Raw genomic sequence first — 22043 nt, 5'->3', positions numbered from 1 at the left:
GCCTCAGACACTCAGACACTCACCTCTGTTTACCTCAGTTTCCTTATCTGTAAAATGAGCTGGAGAGGCAAATGGTAAACTACTCTAGTATCCTTGCCAAGAAAATCTCAGATGGGGTCACAAAGAATTGAAAATTGCCAAAAACTTGGAATAGGAGACATCTGACTTCAAGGGATAGGAATTTTAAAATTTATTTATTTAAATTAAAATTTAAAAAAAAAGGAATTTTAAAAGTGAACATGCATTAGTGGGAATAGGGAATATGTAAGGTATATTCAGGTATGTGGAACAGCAAATAAATAAATAATATATAATGAATGAATGGATAAAGGCAGAAAGGTAATATAGCTGAGGTACAGGGTAGACTTATTATTGTTCAGTTATTTCTGTGTCTGGGGTTTTCTTGGCAAAGATACTGGAATAGTTTGCTATTTCCTTCTGTGGCTGTATCCTCATTTTCACAGATAAGGAACTAAGGCTAAAGGGGTTAAGTGATTTATCCAGGGCCACACAGATTGTGTAATAGTGGATTTGAAGTTGTGTCTTCGTGCTCTAGGCCCAGTACTCCATTCATTACACTACATAGTTGCCCCCAGAGTAGACTATCCTGGCATTATTATTAGACTAAGATTGGTGAGTAGGTGGAGTTGGGGGAGAGGGGTTTGTAGCAATAATTTAGACAGAAAACCTTATTAGATTGTATACTACTAGATTGTAGTGTTTTATCTTTATGTTACTTGTCTCATTCCCCATTTTCTTCTGGGAGCCAGCGTGCCATTTGACATTCTTAAAATCTTAAAAAATCAAGATATACTTTCTTCCATCTGAGATGTTTTAGCTGCTAGATTGTAGGTAAAGAAAGAGAGCTCTAAATTTAAGTCACTTTAACCACGCAGACAAACTGATTGCTTTGTCACTAAAATAAGGCTAACACTAATTTCCAGGGATACTGACTACTTATATGAGCTTGAGATTCCTACAAATATCAAATTTCCCATCCAGAGTCAGTTTACTGAAAATTCTGAAATTCTTTTCACCTAAGGCTCCAGGATAAAGGACAGGAGAAATCCAGCTTGCTCTGTTGGCCACTATAGGCCTGGAGCACACCAAAAGGCTTCTCTATTAAAGTCTCAGCAGCTCTCTCCCTTGTAGAAGACTTACCTAGCCCCAGGTTAGAGATGGTTTCCAGCTCTTTAAAGTTGTTGGCTTCCAAAATCGCCTGAGGCAGTCTTAAGGTGAAGGGCAGCAAATCTCTGTAACAGCACACACATGAGAGAAGGGAGAGGGAATATTGGGGAGAGAGAGGAAAAGAGAAATGAAAAATACATGGGATGATATGAAGAACTCATGAATGACAGATAGTCCCTAAGGTCCTTTCCATTCTAACAATCCATTTTCTAACAGCTTTTTTGGTGTTAGTAAGTCCTAGCATTTTCATTTTCATATTCCAACACATGTTCTAAGATACATTTCATGCCAAATGTCTAATGAATCATGAATTTTTTAGCATTTGGGAACAATGGTAACAGTCCTATTTCTTTTGACACCCTAGTTGTTAGTCTTTTTTTTAAATTAAAGTTTATATATATATGTATGTATGTATGTATACACACACATATATGTATGTATATTCCTTTTTGATTTGATTTTTCTTGTACAGTGGAGATATGTTCAGAAGAACTGCACATGTTTACATGTTTAACCTACATTGGATTACTTACTGTTTAGGGGACGGGGGAAGGGAGGGAGAAAAATTTGGAACACAAGTTTTTTGCAGGGTGAATGTTGGAAACTATCTTTGCATGTATTTTGAAAATAAAAACTATTATTAAAAAAAATCTATATTTGCCTCTCTATTGCTTTTACAGGCTGATCTTAACTCTTCTTCTGGGACTAATAAATAAGATTAATTCATCCTCCATATGGTAGCTCTTCAAATTCTTGAGAATAGCTACCATTATCCTCATTTCTTTGCTTTTCCAGGCTAATAAGTTCTTCCAAATGCTTCTCATATGTTGTAATCTTGGATCCTCTCACTGACCAGGTCACTTTCATTTGTTTTCACTCTCATGTGTCAATGTCCTTTCTAAAATATTACTCTCCAAACAGAGTGTGATATGCCATTTCTGGGATTAGTAATGTCCATGTTAATGCAGGAAAGAAGGGTTTGTTAAGCTTATCCAGTATGTCAGGTACTGTGTTAAATGCCTCACAAATATTATTTCATTTAATCTTCACAGCAATCCTGGGAAGTAGTTACTATTATCTTATTTTACAATGGACAAAACTTAGGTGACTTACCTAGGGTCACATAGCTAGTAAATGTCTGAAGTTGCATTTGAATTTAGGTTTTTATAGCTCTAGGCCTAATACTCCATTCATCGTATCACTTTATATATCAGCTTTCCTGCCCCATTCCTTGCCATGTTGCTTTGCTGACTCATTTTGAGCTTGTATTCCATAAAAAATTCTTGGATTTTTACCAGAAATCCATTCTTTTGCTTTATGTCTCCTGAATTAGTGAAGTTGAATCTTTGAACCCAAAAGTAAGACTACATTTTTCTTTATTAGATTCCATCTTATTGAATGGCTTTGGCCCATTATCCTAAACTATCAAGATCTTTTTAGATCATAGCTCTGTTACCTAACATATTAGCTCTCCCTCTTAGTAACCCTTTTGGAATATAAAGGCCTTTGGAAAGATTTACATGAACTGAAACTGAGTGAAACAAGCAGAACCAGGAATACATGGTACACCATAACAGCAAGAATGTACAATGATCAACTATGAAAAGCTCGGTGCTTCTCAGTGGTTCAGTATTCCAAAGCAATTCCAATAGACTCTGGACAGAAAATGCCATCTGCATCAAGTTAAAGATCTAAGGAGACTGAATGTAAATCAACACATGCTCTGTTCACTTCTTTTTTCTGTTTTTTTTTTTTTAATCTCTTCCATGATTTTTCTCTCCCAAAATGATTCATGAAGCAATATGTAATAAAGATAAATAAACTTATTGCAAATTAAAAAAAAAAAAAAGGAATGTAAAGGCATCAGTATCAGAGACTTTCCTACTTAATTTGTATCCTCAATGCTTTGCTCATATTAAGTGCGAAATAAATGCTCCCTTCTTTACAACTGGATGGTGCAGTGGATAGAGCACTGGAAGAGTCAGGAAGACTTGACTAGGCAGGTTAGTCTGGACAAGTCACTTAATCTCTTCCTGCTCAGTTCCCTCATCTATAAAATAGGACTAATAGTAGCACCCCCTTCTCAGGGTTGTGAAGATCAGATGAGTTAGCATATGTGTTATGGCAAAGGACTAGAAATTTGGGGGATGCATATCAATGGAGAATGACTGAATAAGCTGTGGTATAAGGCTGTGATAGAATACTAATGTGCTGTGAAAAGTGACAAGTAGATTGATTTTAGGAAGACATGGAAAGATTTCCATGAAATGAATTTAGTAGAACAAAGAAACTGTTGTATACAGCTGTTATACTGCTGCTGTAACAGCAATATTATTTGAAGAATAAATGTGAATGACTAAGCTGTTCTAAGTTATGTGAATATTTAAATCAACTACAAAGGACCTATGAAGGACCTACTATCCATCTTCAGAGAAAGAAATGATATATAGTACTATGTATTATGTAGTTTCACATATATATTTCTGTGTCAAATGTTAGCCTTTTTAAGTGTAGGGTTGGAAGGCAAGGAAGGGAACAGCTTGGATCTCAAATGTAACCAAAAAAGCCTATATGTGAGTGTGTATATATATTTTTAAAAGCGATAACATATGTAAATCACTTAATGTCAGAACACTATTAAATGCTGTTTCTTTCCTTTCTCCCTTCCCCATCTCTCTCTCCCTTCTTCCTTCCTTCCTTTCTTTCCTCCCTTTCTCCCCCCTCTCTTCCTTCTTCCCTTCTTCCCTCTTTCTCTCCTTTCCTGCCTTCCTTCCTTTTTTCTCTTCTTCTCTCCCTCCCTCCCTTCTTTCTTCAGAATTGTCTGTATATTCATCAGATAATTGAATCAGGAGATGCTCTTTAATATGATACTTTGAAAATACCTTCTGAGAGACTGCAAAGAAAAATAGTATTTTCTTTCTAATCAAAGTCTTTGCTTGGAGTTTCTGAATCAGTGTAAATTCAAGCCCTTACTACCTAAGGCCGAAGAACAGAAGATGTACTTCATTGGAAAAGAACAAGAATTGTCATTTTCAGTCATGTCCTACTCTTTATAGACTCTTTTGGGTTTGCTTGGCAAAAATAGTGAAGTTGTTCGCAATTTTCTAGTTCATTTTAGATGAGAAAACTGAGACAAACAGAATTGACTTGCCCAGGGTCACTCAGCTAGTTAAGTGTCTGAGGCCAGATTTTAACTTAAGAAGATGAGCCTTCCTGATTCAGTGATATCCACTGTCCCAAGATGGGAACCCAGAGATGGAACTGCTGGCTCCAGCCACATTATTATGGGACCACAGACTCATTTCCAGCTCTTCTATTTACTAGCTGTGTGACTTTGATCTCACTTCATCTTTTAGATCTCAGACTTCTCTCTCTCTCTCTTTTTTTTAAAGGGATAATACAAGACTAACTCCCAGGGTTCTTTGAAGTTTGAAAGAGAAAATTAGAGCCCTTGGTTACTATTCACAATGAGCAAAGAGCCTTACTGGAGGCTTTTACTTTTTTCTCCTTTTCGTTTCACTAGCCACAAACATAAAATCAGATTTCTGAAATTAATGTGAAATAATGAGAATGGCTTTGAAAGGTATGATGACATAGTGGGTAGAGAGCTGAGTTGGGAACCAGAAAGAGCTGGATTCATATTCTACCCCTGATATATATTGATTGTGTGACCCTGTGAAAATTACTTATTAACCCCTACTGCTCTGGGCACTTCTTTAAGACAATTATTTACAGAAAAGGTGTTGATTGCATTGTTAGAGGGATATCTCTCCCTTGAGAATTCCCTTCACCAATGATATCCCAAATCTAATCCCTACCCTAATAATAGCTTACATTTATATAGAGCTTAAGAGTTTATAAAATGTTTTTCTCACAATAATCCTAGGAGATAGGGAAGTATTATTATTCCTCTTACTTTTACATCCCCCAAGTTAAACAGCCCAAGTCAAATATACGTTGCCCAAAGATGGGCCAATAAACCATGGCTTCCTGAATGAAGAACTACTCAATTTCTTTTTCTTGGCTTAATGTTTTGACTTATTGTCAGGTCAATGATGAAAAGTATACCCAAGATGATTCTAAAGCACTCATCATTATCAAACTGAACTAATTATGATACAATGTAGTAGATAAGGAAGAACACTGAAATGATTTTGAGCACCAGTTGGGACAAGTAGGTGGCAAAGTGGGTAGGCTGCTACCAGCCTACAAGCAAGAAGCACTTCATTCAAATCTGGCCTCACACATAGCAAGTCACTTGACTCTATTTGCCTCAGTTTCCTCACTAAAAAAATGAACTGGAGAAGGAGATGGCAAAATGTTCTAGTATCTTTCCCAAGAAAACCTCAAATGGGGTCATGAAGATTCAGATAAAACTAAACACTGAAGTGTAACCTTGGGTAAAGTACTTCCTTTCTCTGGGACTCATTTCCTCCATAGGTAGTATGAGGGGTTAGAAGATCTTTAAGGGAATTTCCAATTCTAAATTCTAAGAACGAAAATATACTTTAAGAAATGACTTTACACACATTATTCACTTAATCCTCATAATTAAATAGTAAAATGGGAAAGAAAATCTCTGCGAGTAACTGTCAGAGGTGGAATTCAAATCTGTGAAATCTGTGGACCTTTGGCTATGGAAAATGGGGCTGGGGAAAGCTGCTCCCTAGGGCAGTGATTCAAGGTGAAAACTTAACTAAGGTTAAAAAAGAAATATGACTCCTATCTATCTATCTGATGTTCAGTCACATCTAATTCTCTGGGAGCCCATTTGGGATTTTCTTGGCAAAGACCTTCTTCTCCAATTCATTTGACAGATGAGAAATTGAGAAAAACAGGATTAAGTGACTTGCCCAGAGTCATACAGTTAGGTTTTGAGACCTAGGTTTCCAGGAAGGCTAGTGTTTCAGAGTCCAGAGCTAACACTTTGTGCATTATGGCACCACCTGAACAGCCCTGGACATATACATATAGCTGTCCCCAATTCCTCCTATTATCAAGGCAAATTGGGTTGGACTCTCTCCCCTTTCTTAAATCCCCATGCCTCCATGTTGGCCTTTTGTAAGCTCTCTTACTCTTTCAAACTAGCCTTTGATGTTCATTCTAATCAAGTGACTTTTTTCTGTCATCAGACCCCTTTGACAGTCTTATGGGGCTTATTGATCTCTTCTCAGAATAATGTTTTAAATAAATAAAATTTATATTATTATAAAGGAAATCAATTATATTGAAATATAGTTATTAAAACATCATGGATACTAGGTCAAGAATCCCAGTTCTAACCTACTTTTACACTGAGAGAAATATACTGAAGAATGCATGAAATATCTTGGATCTTGATTTGAAAGAGACATAGCTTGTCCAAGACAATTCCAATGGACTTGAAATGGAAAATGTCATCCACATCCAGAGAAAGACATATAGATTGAATGTGGATCAAAACATAGCATTTTCATCTTTTGGAGAGTCTGTTTGCTTTTTCTTTCTTATAATTTTTCCCTTTTGGTCTCATTTTTCTTGTACATGATAAATGTGTTTAAAAGGATTACATATGTTTAACCTATATCAGATTGTTTGCTGTCTTGGGGAGGCAGGAGGTAAGGGAGGTAAGGAGAAAACATTTGAAAGATAAAAGTCTTGTAAAAATGAGTGTTGTAAATTATCTTTACATATAATTAGAAAAATAAAATACTATTGAGGAAAAAAAAAAGAGAGAGAGACCACAGGGATCATCTAGTCTAATCCTCTTATTTTACATATGAGGAAACTGAGGTGCAAAGGGTTAAGTGACTTGTCCAGGATCACACAGATAGTGAGAATCCAAGATGGTATTTGAACCAAGATCCTCTGATTCTAAGGTGAGTATTCTTCCATTTAACTATACCCAAGTCTGCTATGGATAACCTCAGTTCCTTTACCTTCCTTAGTAATAGCTTTGATGGTCTGAGTTTGTCAGTGATTAGAAGAATAGTTACCTGTTTTGCATAAATGTACATGTATAATCTTTATTAAATTGTTTGCCTTCCCTCAAGGGAAGGGAGAGAAGGAATTCAGAACTTAATTTTTTTAAATGTTTATTTTTGTTTACATTTAATTAAAAAAAAAAGATTAATTACCCTTAGGGACAAAAGGGAAAATTAGCTGAGTTCTACTTACCTACTGACACAGTAGAAAGCTATCAATTTGAAGATATCCTCAAATACGAGAACCGATCCTTCCAGGTACAGGACTGAGGAGAGACACAGAAAAACCTTTCAGTGAATATTTTCCTTTAGTGGTTGGTTAGAGAAAGGGAGAGATGAAGGGAAAGGGGAGTGGAAGGTGTAAGGAAACAAGAATGTCTCATTCCTTCACTGAAGTCCTTTTCTGATGTTATGGTATGCAGGGGACCCTGGGCTCTTGAAAATTTTTCCTGTAGATTCCATTACACTGTGAACTTTTTGATAGTAAGGATTGTCTTTAGTCTTTTTTTGAAACCCCAGTACTTAGCACAGTGCCTGGCACATTGCAGGCTCTTAATAAATGCTTTATGTCTGATAGACTGATAGATTGATAGACTGATAGATTGCACTCTTGTCCTTGAGTTCAAATCCAGTCTCAGAAATAGCTGTATCATTTCACCCTGTTTGCCTCAGGTTACTCATCTGAAAAATGAACTGGAGAAGGAAATGACAAACTACTCCAGTATCTTTTGCCAAGAAAACCTCAAATGGGGTCAGATACCAAACAGCAGCATTATATGCTTGGGATTGTGCTTAGAGATGTGGATGGTAAAAAAGGGAAAAGCAGTCCCTAGCTTCAAGGAGCTCATAATCTAATGGGGGAAGACAACAAGCAAATATATACACAACAAGATATCTACAGCGTACATAGGAAATAATTCACAGAAGGAAGGCATCGGAAGTCAGAGTAATTGGGGAAGACTTTTTATAGAAGGTAGGATTTTATTACGACTTAAAGGAAACCAGGGAGGGCAGTAGTTAGATGGGAGGAAGGAGAGCATCCCAGGCACAGAGAATGGCCAGGGAGAATGTCCATAGCCAAGAAAGATTGAGGGTCCTTTTTTTTTTTTTTTTTTTTTTTTGTGGAACAACCAGAAGGTTTGAAGAGTATGTGTTAAGTAGCCTGGAAAATTAGAAAGGAAATAGCTAAATTATAAAGGTCTTTGAATGCCAAACAGAGCATTTTATATTTGATCCTGGAAGCAATTAGGTCCCACTATAGTTTACTGAGTTGAGGGTGAGGGAGATAACCAGATCTATGCTTTTGGAAAATCACTTTAGTGGCTGAATAGAGTATGACCTGGAGAGAGAAGAAACTTGAATCATTCTCATTTTATTGTTGTTAGTCACTTGTTTCAGGCAATTTTCTCATTTGTAATTAGAGGATAATAATAACAGCTACCTCACAAAGTAGTTGTTGAGAATCAAATGAGACAGCATAAATAAAGTACTTTTTAGATCTTAAAACACTAGGTTTAATAGTTTTTAATCCTGAATTTGAAAGTCCACAAGTTCAAGGTTTTTTTTTTTTAAATTATTATTATTGTTGTTTTATTTTTATTGTTGTTATTTGCCCTTCATTCTTAAAGAGGGTCATAAAATCACGAAAATGAGACCACGGCACTTAATTGGATTTCAATGAGGGAAGGCTATGAAAGTTATCTGTTTCATTTTCTCCTCCAGAGCCATCTGTGTGTAGTGACAAGATATAGATCAGGATGACTGGAGATGACCATACATTTCAAGTGTTGATTTCTTCAAAAGTATTCTCCCTTGGAAGAAGAAAATCATCAAATGTGGCCCATATGACTGTTTGAACCATATTATGGGAGTGTAGGAGATCTGAACCTTGCCAGCTCTCCCACATATGCTTGGGAGTTGCCTAGACAGTAGAAGTAGAAAATGAACAAGAATTAAGCATTCCTCCCACCCCTTAACATGCCTTTGCCTTTTGAAGGAATCTGTTCCATACTTGAAACATATACTGTGCATTGAATGCCTAGGAATTAGGGGCCCACACTTTATTTTAGAGATTTTTTTGGATTGACTTTAGGATTCTTTTTTTTTTTTCTTGTGCAGCATGATAATTGTATAAATATGTGTACATATATTGGATTTAACATATATTTCTACCATATTTAACATATATTAAATTACTTGCCATGTACGGGAGGGTATAGAGAAGGGGGGGGGGTTGGAACACAAGATTATACAAGGGCTAATATTAAAGATTGCCCATTATTTTGAAAAATAAAAAGCTTTAATTAAAAAAAAAAGATGTAGGCAAAGAGTTAAAGAGAAGAAATGGCCCTTTAGAGTAGATTTTCCCTAAAACCAATCCCAGTCCACATGTTCCCAGAATTCTTGCTGAAAAGTCCCTGGTCCAGGGGACATCTTACTAGGAGGGCTAGTGCCTCATCAGACATAAATGTGACCTGGAATTCTTTGGAGAATTTAAGCAGATCTCAAAATTTGGTAAGTGTTCTCAAAATGTAAAATTTTCAAATATAGGTCTAGCAATGAACAACTATATTTATTGTCTAAGGATCAAACTAGCAAAGAGTAGAGAAGATTCTGTTTCTAGGTTAGGCTTTTAGGTGCCTAATTTTTTTGGCCATAACTGATAAAAAAGAGTCTATTTATTTCATCATAATTTCAACCCTCAAAAATTGAGGAAGTGACTAGAGGACCTTTTATTCAGGACCTGATTTTGACCATTTCAAAGGTGCTGGCTGTTGATATAGACACGGCAAGAATCATGGGAGTAGATTACTTCTTTAGTATCAATTTTATCTCCTTATAGAGAATGAGTGATAAATTAGGATAGCCTGATTTAACATTAAATATGAATGGATTAGAGAAAGAGAGGTAGGATACCCTGGCCTAACATTTTACTGAGGAAGTTGGCCCAAGAAGGGGGAGGTGTTTTCAAGAATGAATTTTTGAAGAAACAAACCAATCTTACTTCCTATTTTTGACAACGTATCTGATGCAGGATCAGAAGAATGTTGTGAAGACAGGATATTTAGATTTCAGCAAATCATTTGACAAAATTTTTCAGGCTTGTGAATAATACGGGAAGATGATGATTATAGGATAGAAAAGTTAAATGGGTTGCAAACTGATAGAATGATCTGTACCAAAAGAATAATCAATAATGTTAATAATTAAATGATGGAAAATAATTAAGTAATAGTTAATAATGTCAATTTAGGGGGGCATCTTTAGGGTAATATTCCAGTTTTTGTCTTGATGTTTTTCAGCAGTTTTGTCAATGACTTTATCAATGCCAAAGAAGGAGAGTTCAAGTCAACAAGCAGCTTCTTTGTGCCAAGCACTTCCCCAAAATGCTAGGGATTTTTTGAAAAGGTGAAAAACAATCCGTACTTTCAAGAAGTTCACAGTCTAATGAATAAGACTATGCAAACAACTATGTATCAATAGGTTACAATTCAGATGAGATGAAAGTCATCTCAAAGTGAAGGCACTAAGATTAAGGAACGCTGGGAAAGGCTTCCTGCAGAAAATGATTGAGACCTGAAGAAAGTCAAGGAATACAGGTAGTAGAGTTGAGGAAGAAGAGAATTTCAGGCATGGGGAATAGCCAGGGAAAATATCAGAATAGGAGATGGAGCATTAATGTGACATGGGCAGCAAGAGGTCAGTTGTAGTGATCGATAGATCACTACATTTGGGTCCAAGAAATCAACTTCCTAAAACGAAGGATGATGAAGGTTGATTGGAAAGTGGCTCATTTAAAAACAAGTATTCTAATAAATAAAGCATTACTTCAGAAGACTTATGGTAAAACACACCTCTCTAAATAGAAGTGATACTACTTTTTATAGGTGTGGAATGAAGCATACATCCTCAGACATGACCAAGTATTTGTTTTTAATTATATTCATGTATTAAAGGTTTCCTCTAACATTTCTCTTTCCTCTAACATCCTAAATCATTAGGAAATAATTCAAAAGAAGAAAAAAAATAGTATCAATAAAATGTTTATTTTTTTGAGAACAAAAAACAAAATGGTCTGGGGGTTTTAATGTTAATTCGGTATGCATCAATAGTCTAGTGCAGCAGCCAAAAGAACTAATGGGTAAAATTAAAAGTTCAATGGTGTCCAAAATAAGGAAATCATGGCCTATCCTAGTCAGTGCTTGGATACAACACATTTCATGAAGGACACTCTTGATGTGGAGAATATTCAGGAAGGTGACCAGCATGCTGAAATACCTCAAGACCATGTCATATAAGGAACTGAAGAAATGAAGGATGATTGGTTAGAGAAGACTAGTAAGAAATTCCAGAGCTGCCTCCCAGTATGTGGATGCTCTCAGAGGGAAGAAAATAGATTATTTAGTTTGGCTCCAGGACATTAACCTAAGAGGAATGGGTAGTGGAATTTGCAGGAAAACTGAGGTCTGAAGGAACAAAAAACTTCCTAATAGAGCTGACTAAGATAATCTCTCAACTAATCAATAACAAATAATCATGAAGCATCTCCTATGTACTAATCACTATGCTGAGCTTTAGGGATACAAATACAAAGTATAAAAGAATCCCTCCTTTAAAGGAAGTGCTGGCTTTCCCCTAGTTCTTCAAAGACAGGCTGTCTCCCTATCTGTAATGTTGTGGAGGAATTCTTTGTTATATATATATATCAAACTTAGTGGTTCTTTAAAAAATTGTCCAGAGACCTTGGGAGTTGCCAAAGACACTTTCAAGGGGCCCAAGAGTCAAAGCTATTTTTTGTAATAATACTAAAATGTTTTAATTTCTAATGTGGTAAACATCTATAGATATAACCTATATAAATAAAACTGCAGGAGAAGGGGCAGTCACTTTTCAGAATCCTGAGAACAAAAAGATAGAGAATTGCTGAACTAAATGGTTCCCTGGGGTTTCAGTCCTTGTATGTGAAAGATGTACCCATGGTGATAAAATTACACACCCTTAAGAACTTGAACTAAGTGCTGCTAGCAAGGAGAAAGTAGTTGGAAGGAAGGGAAGTGTCAGCCCTAAACCCACAAAGCTATCCCTTTTTGGGGGGCAGAGGTTAAGAGTGGGAAAAGAGAGCATATTTCAAAAATAATATATAGCTCAATGCCTGGCACTTAAAAAATGCTTATAAATTTGATTTTAAAAAGGGACGATGGAGAGAATTTGTGGAGATTCACTTGAAAATATGATACAGAGCTAGGAGATAAATGCAAATGTTGGCCAACCTTGGATCTAAATACTGAACATTTTGCTTTGCAGTAGGTTTTTGTTTTATTTTTTGTTTTCTGTTTCATGAGACGCTAATCCTTAATTTGCAAAAAGTTCTTTGTCATGTGAGCTATTATGTAACGTGGGAAGGCTGAGTTTTTTTCTCTTGTATCCAAGAAAGTTCAGGTAGAAGCCTGTAGAAACTCTAGGTTTAGACAACACTTAGCAGCTGGAGTGGAATCTGGGCAATCCCTGTAAAAAATTGTTCTGGTTCCTAGGCAAGTTGAAGGAATCCTGGTTAGATATGGACCCCCAGATACTTTTTTTAAAGGAGAGTTTGAGGGGTAGAGTGAGTTAGGTTTAGTCTTTACAAATAGTAATTGAGTGGAGCTAGTCTTATTCTCTTCTGTCCCTTACTAGCTAACTCCTCTCAAATAGATCAGAGTAATATTAATTAGTAGTAATAACTATATTTTTATGTTTGTGATAGGAACATTTAAATGTTATTTTATTTTATTTTATTTTCATATATATTGTTTTAATATTTTTTCCCTTGATTATACATATACATCCATTTTTTAAAAACACATTTCTTTCTGAACCATGTTGGGAGAGAAAAATCAGAACAAAAGGGAAAAGCCACAAAAAAAAAAAAAACAGAAGAAAAAGGCGGGGGGGGAAGTGAACATAGCATGTGTTGATTACATTCAATCTTCATAGTTCTCTCTGGATGCAGATGGCATTTTCTGTGCAAAGTTTATTGGTCTTGCCTTGGATTACTGACCTGTTGAGAAGAAGCAAGTCTTTCATAGTTGATCATTGCACAATGTTGCTGTTACTGTGTATGATGTATTCTTGATTGTGCTTGTTTTGCTCAGCATCAGTTCATGTAAATTTTTTCAGGCCTTTCTAAAATCAGCCTGTTCATCATTTTTATAAAATAATAATATTCTATTACTTTCACATACCATAATTTATTCAGCCATTCCCCAATTGATGGGTATCTCTACATTTTCTAATTCTTTGCCTACAAAAAGAGAAGCAGTGAAATTTAAAAATTAAACTGTTATAAATATTTTTTGTACAGACAAATTGCTTTTTTCCCCCTATTTCATGATTCTTTTGAGATAAAAATCTTAATAATAGAATCTCTGGGTCATAGGATAAGATCAAACTGGTGACTCACTACATAATGTCACATTAATCTTTAAAAATTTCCTCTACTCTTAAAGGAGGGAAAGGGAGCCACATGTGCAAAAATGTTTGTGGCAGTCCTTTCTGTAGCAGCAAGAAACTGGAAACTGAGTAGATGCTCATCAATTGAGAAGAGCTGAATAAGTTATGGTATATGAATATTATGGAATATTATTGTTCTCTAAGAAACAAGCAACCAGATGATTTCAGAGAGGGCTGGGGAGACTTAGATGAACTGATGCTGAGTGAAATGAGCAGATACAGGAAATCATTGTACACAGTAATAAGAAGATTATACAATGATCAATTCTGATGGACATGGCTCTGTTTTAATGATCTTGTGATGAAGAGAGCCATCTATACTCAGAGAGAGAACTGTGGGAAGCGAGTGTGGACCACAACATAGCATTTTCATTTTTTGTTATTGTTTGCTTTCATTTTATTTTCTTTCTCTTTTTTCCCCCCTTTGATGTGATTTTTCTTGTGCAGCAAGATAATTGTATACATATGTATATATATACATATGTATACATAAACATTTGGATTTAACATATTTTTACTATGTTTAACATATATTGGATTACTTACCATCTAGAGAAGGGGATAGGGAGAAAATGGGGAAAATTTGGAACACAAGCTTTTGCAAGGATTAATATTGAAAAATTATCTATGCATATGTTATGAAAATTAAAAAACTTTAATTAAAGAAAATTTCCTCTAATCTATAATTTCACCAATGATAGTGCCTTTTCCTTACAACCTCATCATATGAAAATTTTGCCATTCCTGGATATTTTTGCTAATATATTATAAATTCAGCTAATTTTAATCTAATTAAATAAGTAATTTAACTTATTAAGCACTTACTATATGCCAAGTCTTGTACCAGGTGCTGAAGATATAAGGACAAATATTTAAACTACCCCTACTTGAAAGGAGTTTCCAATGGGGAAGACAAATAGCTACATTAATATATAGCATAAATATAAAATTAGTAAATACAAAGTAGTTAAATATGACTAGTAGGTAGTTTGAGAGGAAGAATATTGAAAAATCAGGAAAGGTTTCATTCAGGAAGGTAATACTTGAATTGCTTCTTGAAAGAAGTGAGAATGATATGACTAATGTGGAAATACATTAAATATGATTGTATATGTATAATCTATATCAGATTGCTTCCTGTTTGGGGAAAGAGAAAGAAGAAGGAGGGAAGAAGAAAATAAATTAAAATTCAAAAATCTTATAAAAGTGAATTTGAAAATTAAAAAAAAAAAAAGATAAAATAAAGTGAGGGATTCCAAGAAGCAGAAATAAGGAGGGAAAGCATTCTAGGCATGAGAGACAATGAATGCAAAGGCATGGAGATGGGAGATGGACTGTCCTGTATGAGGAACAGAGAAAAGGACAATTTGAATGGCAGATTTCAAAAAAAGGAACTAATATCTAATGAAGTTATTAAAGGCATCAAAAGCTAAATAGAGGAATCTATATTTAATCCTAGAGGCCATGTCCTTTTAGTCATTGTGGAACATTTAAAAAATACTTTAAAAATAACTTTATGATAAATACATAGCAATTAAGGAACTTAGAGTCCAGTTATTAGAAGCATAAAATAAAGTCAAGCCCAGAGTATTAGCCAGAATACCTGGACTGTTCTCTTTATATTTCCTTTACCTAAATACCTGATTTGGACCATTAAAATGGCAGACTGGATAGAGCACTGGGGCTGGAGCCATAATTCATCTTCCTGAGTTCAAAAATGACCTCAGACGCTTAACTAGCTGTATCACCCTGGGCAAATCTCTTAATCCTGTTTGCCTCAGTTTCCTCATCTATAAAATGAGCTGCAGAAGGAAATGGCAAACTACTCCAGTATCTTTGTCCAAAAAACCTCAAAAGAGGTCATGATGAGTATGATATGACTAAAGCAACTGAATGACAACTAAAACATTGGATTAGTCTTCAACCTGCACTTCTTTATGCAAAATTCCTTTTTGGGGGCATAGATTGGCTCATCACTTTTTTACTTGATTTTTCTCTGTCTCCTAATTGGATATTATGGTTATCTCTATTTTTGTCCTATCCCCAACTAGACAGAATAGCTTATAAACTTTGTGATTACAGAAGTCTTTTTGAGAGCACCTCCCAAGCATAGAATACAGAGCTTTGAATATAGTAACATTTGATAAAGGTTTATTTCATTAAGTTGAATTTCAAAATCTAGGGGGGACTTGAGCTTATAGGTGGAGATTAATTAGTGCTAGATGGATGGAGGTGGCTCTCTTCAACGAGATGATTCAGACCAGTTCCAATTGTTCAGCGATGAAGAAAGCCATCCATACCCAGAGAGAGGACTGTGGGAATTGAGTGTGGTTCACAACATAGTGTTTTGTTTGCTTGCGTTTTATTTTATTTCTCTTTTTTTTTTTTCTGTTTTGATTTGATTTTTGGTGTGTGGCAAGAGATAATTGTATAAATATGTATGCATATATTGGATATAACATATTTCTACTAGAGGAGGGGGTGGAGGAAGAGGGGAAGGAATTGGAACACAAGGTTTTGTAAGGACTAATGTTGAAAAATAAAAAGCTTTTAAAAAAAAAGTAATGCTAGATGAAAGGATTACTGTAGAAGTAGGGAATTAGGGAGTCACATTTTGATTTCATTGTATAATTTCATTTCCCCAAGAAGATTATAAACTCCGGGAGGGCAGGAAATATGCACAATCTTTGTATCTTCCATAGTGTCATTCTAGCTCAGTCTCTAGGATTTCTCCATACAGTATAAGTAGTAGGTAAGGAAATGGTATCCACAGCTGTGGACAACGTCATTAAGTAGCTAGGAAAAAATAAATCTTGTAATACATGAGAGAAGCCAGCTTAAGTGTGCCTGGAGTCAGAAACATCATGGGATCATAGATTTAGAGCTGAAAGAGCTCTTAGAAAGGATCCTATGATTTGGTTTTAATTTTCTGGTATTGTTGCAAAGAGCTGGAAACCCTATATTCCACAGCTGTTACATAATTAACCAGACCCCAACCAAGAACCACAGGGTAGGATACACACTCCACCTAGTGGCGATGCTTGATATGACTCAAGTGTTTCTAAACATTTAAGTATTCTAATGCAGTGGGGTGAAAGAGAAAATATTTTATATTTCTGTGCTTCAGCGGAGAAAGCGCGGGGTCTGGAGTCAGGAAGACATCTTCTTGACTTAAAATCTGACCTCTCAGACACTTACTAACTGGGTGACGCTGGACAAATCACTTAATCCAGTTTGCCTCAGTTTCCTTATTTGTAAATGAGGTGGACAAGAAAATACAAAGGAAATATCACTCTGGTATCCTTGCCAAGACAGACATAACTGAAAAACAACTAAATGAATCCAGAATTGAACTTAAAGTCAGGAAGACGAATTCAAAACTGATTATACACACTAGCTTTATGACTCTGGGCAAGTCCTTTAACTTCCAGTTGTCTCAGTTTCCCCATTTGTAAAAATGGGGGAAATAATAATAGCACCTTCCTCCTAGAGTTGTTGTGAACATCCAATGTGATAATTTTTTGTAAAGTGTTTTGAAAACTTTAATTAAGAATTCTTGTTTTTGAGGTACATAGCACCCTCAGTTGAATTTAGGGAACACTGCCAGGTTGGTAAAACAAACAATATACTATCATTTTTTTTTTAAAACCCATCCATAAATTGTGCATGGGGAATTGGGAAAGGATTAGAATAGGCTCATTCCAGCCTAACATAGGGAAGGTTTTGGTTTTTTTCCCTAGATAATTCTTCTTGCTAATTAGGTGTTAAACTCTATTATTTCCAAAGGATTTTAAGTGTTGTCATTAATTTGGCACCATGGAATAAAGTCCTGATAATTCTAAAAAGCTGAGAGATGAGAATAACCGAATGCTAAGAGCTGGAAAAGATCTCAGACCAAAGAATGTTATGGCTGAAGATGTGTAGTCCACTCATTTTATAGCAGAGGAGAAACTGAGGTCAAGAGAGAAATGACTTGACTGATATCACAGTAAGTGGAAGAACCAGGATTAGAATCCACAATTCAGAAAGAATTCTATGATGGCAAGAGCACTTTTTCATTCTTACACAAATTTAGCAATTTACTTTGAGACCTAGAAAATGTCCCCCAAAAGTACAGAAGGAAATCTAAAGAGAAACATAGATAAGAAGGACATTTTTGGAATTACCATGTTGAATTTGTTAAATATTTAAAACAAAACAAAAAAGAGGACTGTCCATAATATTTTTGTTGTTATTTTACTCATCTCTTATTTTACTCATCTCTGACTCTTTATAAACCCATATGGGGTTTTCTTGGCAAAGATGCTGGAGCAGTTTGCTAATTTTTTCTCAAGCTCATTTTACAATTGAGGAAACTGAGGCAGACAGAGTTAAGTTACTTGCTCAGGATCAGTAAGGGTCTGAGGCCATATCTGAACTCAAGAAGATGAGTCTTCCTAATTGAAACCCAGCACTTTATCAATTTGTCCCACCTAGTTGTTTCATGTAATATTTGAGATGTTTCAATTACTTTTAGTTAAATATTTAACTATCTGTGAAAAACAGTATTGTCTAATTCTACATTTTCTGGGAATTCCCTCAACTTTTTTTCTTAATTACTGTAACAAGCATTTCAAGCACTACTCAAATAAATAGAATAGTTAATAATGGGGTAACATTCTTGTTAGGCCCCTTTCCCATTTGGGTATCACTATTACTACTAAAATTTCCTGTTTTGCCTCCATAAAAGGCTTCTTTTGTGACAGTTAAGTATAGTCCCACAAAACAAATCCAAAGATTGGGTAGAACTAAAAATGTTATATTCCACATCTCTGTCAAAAGATGGAAAACTTATTCATTATTGGTCTTCTGGAGTTGACCATTGAATTGATCAGAGCTCATGAATTTTGGTAGTTGTTTTTCTTTATATTATAATCATTGCTTCTTCTTACTTCATTCTGCATCAGTTCACAGTCTTCTCAGATTAATCTGAATCAATTTTTTTTCATCATTTCTTATAACCCTATAATGTTCCTTTACAGCCAAATGCCATAATTTGTTCATGGTTTCCCAAATTAATGGGTTGTTGTTGCTGTCCAGTTGTATCAGTCACATCTGACTCTTCATGACTCCATTGGGGTTTTTCTTGATAAAGATATTGGAGTGGTCTAACAATTTCTTCTCCAATTCATTTTACAGATGAGAAAATTGAGGCAAACAGTTAAGTGACTTGCCTAGGGTCACACAGCTGGTTAGTGTTTGATGCTGGATTTAAATTCAGGTCTTCCTAATTCTAGGTTCAGCCTTCTAACTACCTAGTTGCCCTAAATTGATGGGTATCCCTGGAGTTTCTAGGTCTTCACTACAACCAAAAATGCTACTATTGGGGGGGGGGTATTTTTTTGCATTCCATGATCTCTTTGGAGTAGACTACTGCTATTGGTGGGTAAAAGAGTATACAAACTTTAGTGACTCTTTAAGTATGGTTTCAAATGACTTTTCAGGATAGTTAGAAAATTCACAGCTCCATCAATAGTGCATTAGTGTTCCTGTTTTCCTTCACTACCTCAAGCAATTATGATTTTCCTTTTTTGTTATCTTGGTAAGGAAATTAAGGGAATCAACATGATTAGGAAGCAAGCATTTAATTGTAGGAGTTGAGTGTATCACACTGACTCCATTTTATGACTCAATTCTGGAGTTATCTCGGCTTCCTTTCCACTGATGAATCTAGTCCAGATTCTCTCTTATGAAAAAATTCTATTTAATTGTGAGAATTGGGAAAAAACCTTATTGTATTATTTGAACATAGTCCTGTATGGATAGGAAACCAGACTACCTTTACTTCTTGCTCAGAGACCCTTAAGTAAAGACCTAGGTTATGCTGACTAGAAATCCTGCTAAATTCAAAAATTAATACAAGAAGTTTTCTCACAATTGTACATCTCAAGCAACTCATATGTCTTATCTAAAAATTGACCCCATACTTATCAAATGATTTTTCTTTCCATGTTCCTTTGATTGTTTATAGACACTTGGGGGGAAATGGCACACCTCCTTTTCTGATATCAGGGAATTAGCCTATTCACTCTCTCCCTCTCACTTGGAAAATCCCTAAACTTTCCTCCAAATAGACATCAGATTACCTAATGTTGTATTATTTCCTTTTAATTAACTGGTGTAATTTGATTATTTTTAATGTGTAAAAATGTAATCTTTCCTTTGTATTTGAGGCCTAGGCCTAAACTGAATAAATCTAGTCTTCATTGTTTAGGTTTAATTAATTTAATTAAGCTAGGTACTGCTTAATAGAACAATATGCTTAGATGATGGAATCTTCGATTCGTTGGTCATTTCATCTTTCACCTGCCACATTAATCAATTTGCAGGATGGGGAGTAGAATCAAATAATTGCTTTAACTTACATTTCTTTTTTATTATTATTAAATTTTTGGAGTATTTTCTCTTCTTTTCTGGGTTTTGTTGGTAATATACAAAAAAGGTGATGATTTTTGGATTATTGTTTAAATTAATTTTAGTTGAATCTCTGTCATCTCTGTTCTCTCAATAATCGTCATTGTTCTACTGGCTCATTCCATCCTACCTATTGACATAGCCCATTCTGAAAAATGCTCACTTGATTCTTCTGCTTCTGCTAAGTATCATTTTAAATCTCTTTTTCCCTTTATAGCTAAAGTCCTTGTAAAGGTGGACTACAATAGTTTCCTCCACTTTCTATCCTCCTTTTAATCCTTTAGAATCTGGCTTCTGACCTTATCATTTCACCAAAATTGTTCTCTCCAGTTACCCATGATCTCTTACTTGTCAAATATAATGACCTTTTCTGTATCTTCCTTGTCCTTGACCTCTTTTCACCTTCTTCTCTTTAGTCTACTCTGTAGGTCTTAGAGACATCATTCTCTTGGTTCTCCTATCTGATTATTTCTTCTCTGCCATCTTTGTGGGATGTTCCTGCTTTGAACCATAGATGTATTTCAGAATTCTGTTTTGGACCCTCTTCTCTTTTCCCTAACTCAGTGATCTCATCAGCTCCCAAAGATTTAATTACTATTTCTATGCTGATGATTCTCATATCTACTATTCCTGCCCCAAACTCTGTTATCTCCAACTTTGCATCTCCTGCTGTCTTTCAGATATCTCAAATTGGACATCTTAAACTAAATCTGTCTAGAACCAATCTCTTATCTTTCTCCCTAACCCTTCTCCTGTCCTGCCTTCCTATTTACTGTAGAGGGCAATTCCATCTATCCTATCCTATCCAGGAGTCATCTAGAACTCCTCATTATTTCTCATTATCCCACTTCACCCCCCCTATCTAAGCTGTTACCAAGGCCTGATAATTTCACTTTGCAACATCTTTTGAATATGTCCCCTTCTCTCCCCTGGCACTGCCACCACCCTGGCACAGGCCACTTTCACCTCACACCTGGACTATTGAAATAATCTGCTTGTGGATCTGCCTGCTTCAAGACTCTCCAATGTGTCCTCAACCACCAAAGTGATTTTTCCCAAAGCAAAGATCTGATCATGGCTCCCTATCATCTCTAGAATCAAATACAGCGTGCTCTGTTTGGCATTCAAAGCCCTTCATAACCTAGCTCCCATCTTACATTATGTTTTAGAATTTCTGTTCCTCTCCTCTCCTCTTCACTCCAACTTGTTCCATTTTTTTTGATTATTTCTCATGCCTGGGGCAGTGAATAGAGCACAGGGATTGGAGTCAGAAAGACTCATCTTTCAGAGTTCAAATTTGACCTCAGATACTTACAACCTGTGTAATCCCACACAAGTCACTTAACCCTGTATACTCCAGTTCCCCACCTGTAAAATAAGATGGAGAAAATATGGCAAACCACACTAATACCTTTGCCAAGAAAGTTCCATCTACTGACTTCCCTAGCTTCCTTTAAGTCTCAACTAAAATCCCAACTTTTACAAGAAGCCTTTTTCAACTCTTCTTAATTCAGTTACTGCTTTCCCTCTACTAGTTATTTCCTATTTATCAAGCATGTAGCTTACTTTTCATATATTTGTTTTTCTGGTTTTTTCCTCATTAGGGCAGGGATTATCTTTTCTTCTTTTAGTATCCCCAGCTTTTAGCACAAAATCCAGTACATAGTAGGCACTTAATAAGTGTTTATTGATTAATTGATGGTATCATATACAAAAAAATCCAGTAAGTAGTTTCTGTCTAATCCTATTTCTTCAATTTCTTTTTCTTGTCATTGCTATGTACATAATTTCTGGATCCATTAAAAATGGCAATCCTTTTAAAATCCCTGATCTTATTAGAAAGACCTCTAGCATTTTTCCATTATAGATAATGCTTGTTTATAGAGAAATAGAATTTAAGGGTGGTCCATTTATTCTTATATTTTAAAAAGTTTTTCTAAAACAGAAATT

General features: G+C 35.4%; 1 protein-coding gene across 1 annotated transcript in view; it reads right to left on the bottom strand.

The window, feature by feature from the left end:
- Positions 1-22043, bottom strand: part of RIN3 (Ras and Rab interactor 3) — a 156018-nt gene that overhangs the window by 54218 nt on the left and 79757 nt on the right. The window contains 2 exon segments of the mRNA XM_051977350.1: positions 1162-1253; positions 7345-7417. Of these exon segments, the coding sequence (XP_051833310.1) occupies positions 1162-1253; positions 7345-7417 (165 nt within the window).

The sequence above is a fragment of the Antechinus flavipes genome, chromosome 2 (genome assembly GCF_016432865.1).
Source record: "Antechinus flavipes isolate AdamAnt ecotype Samford, QLD, Australia chromosome 2, AdamAnt_v2, whole genome shotgun sequence".
Lineage (NCBI taxonomy): Eukaryota > Metazoa > Chordata > Mammalia > Dasyuromorphia > Dasyuridae > Antechinus > Antechinus flavipes.
This window is presented reverse-complemented; position numbering and strand designations above follow the sequence as displayed.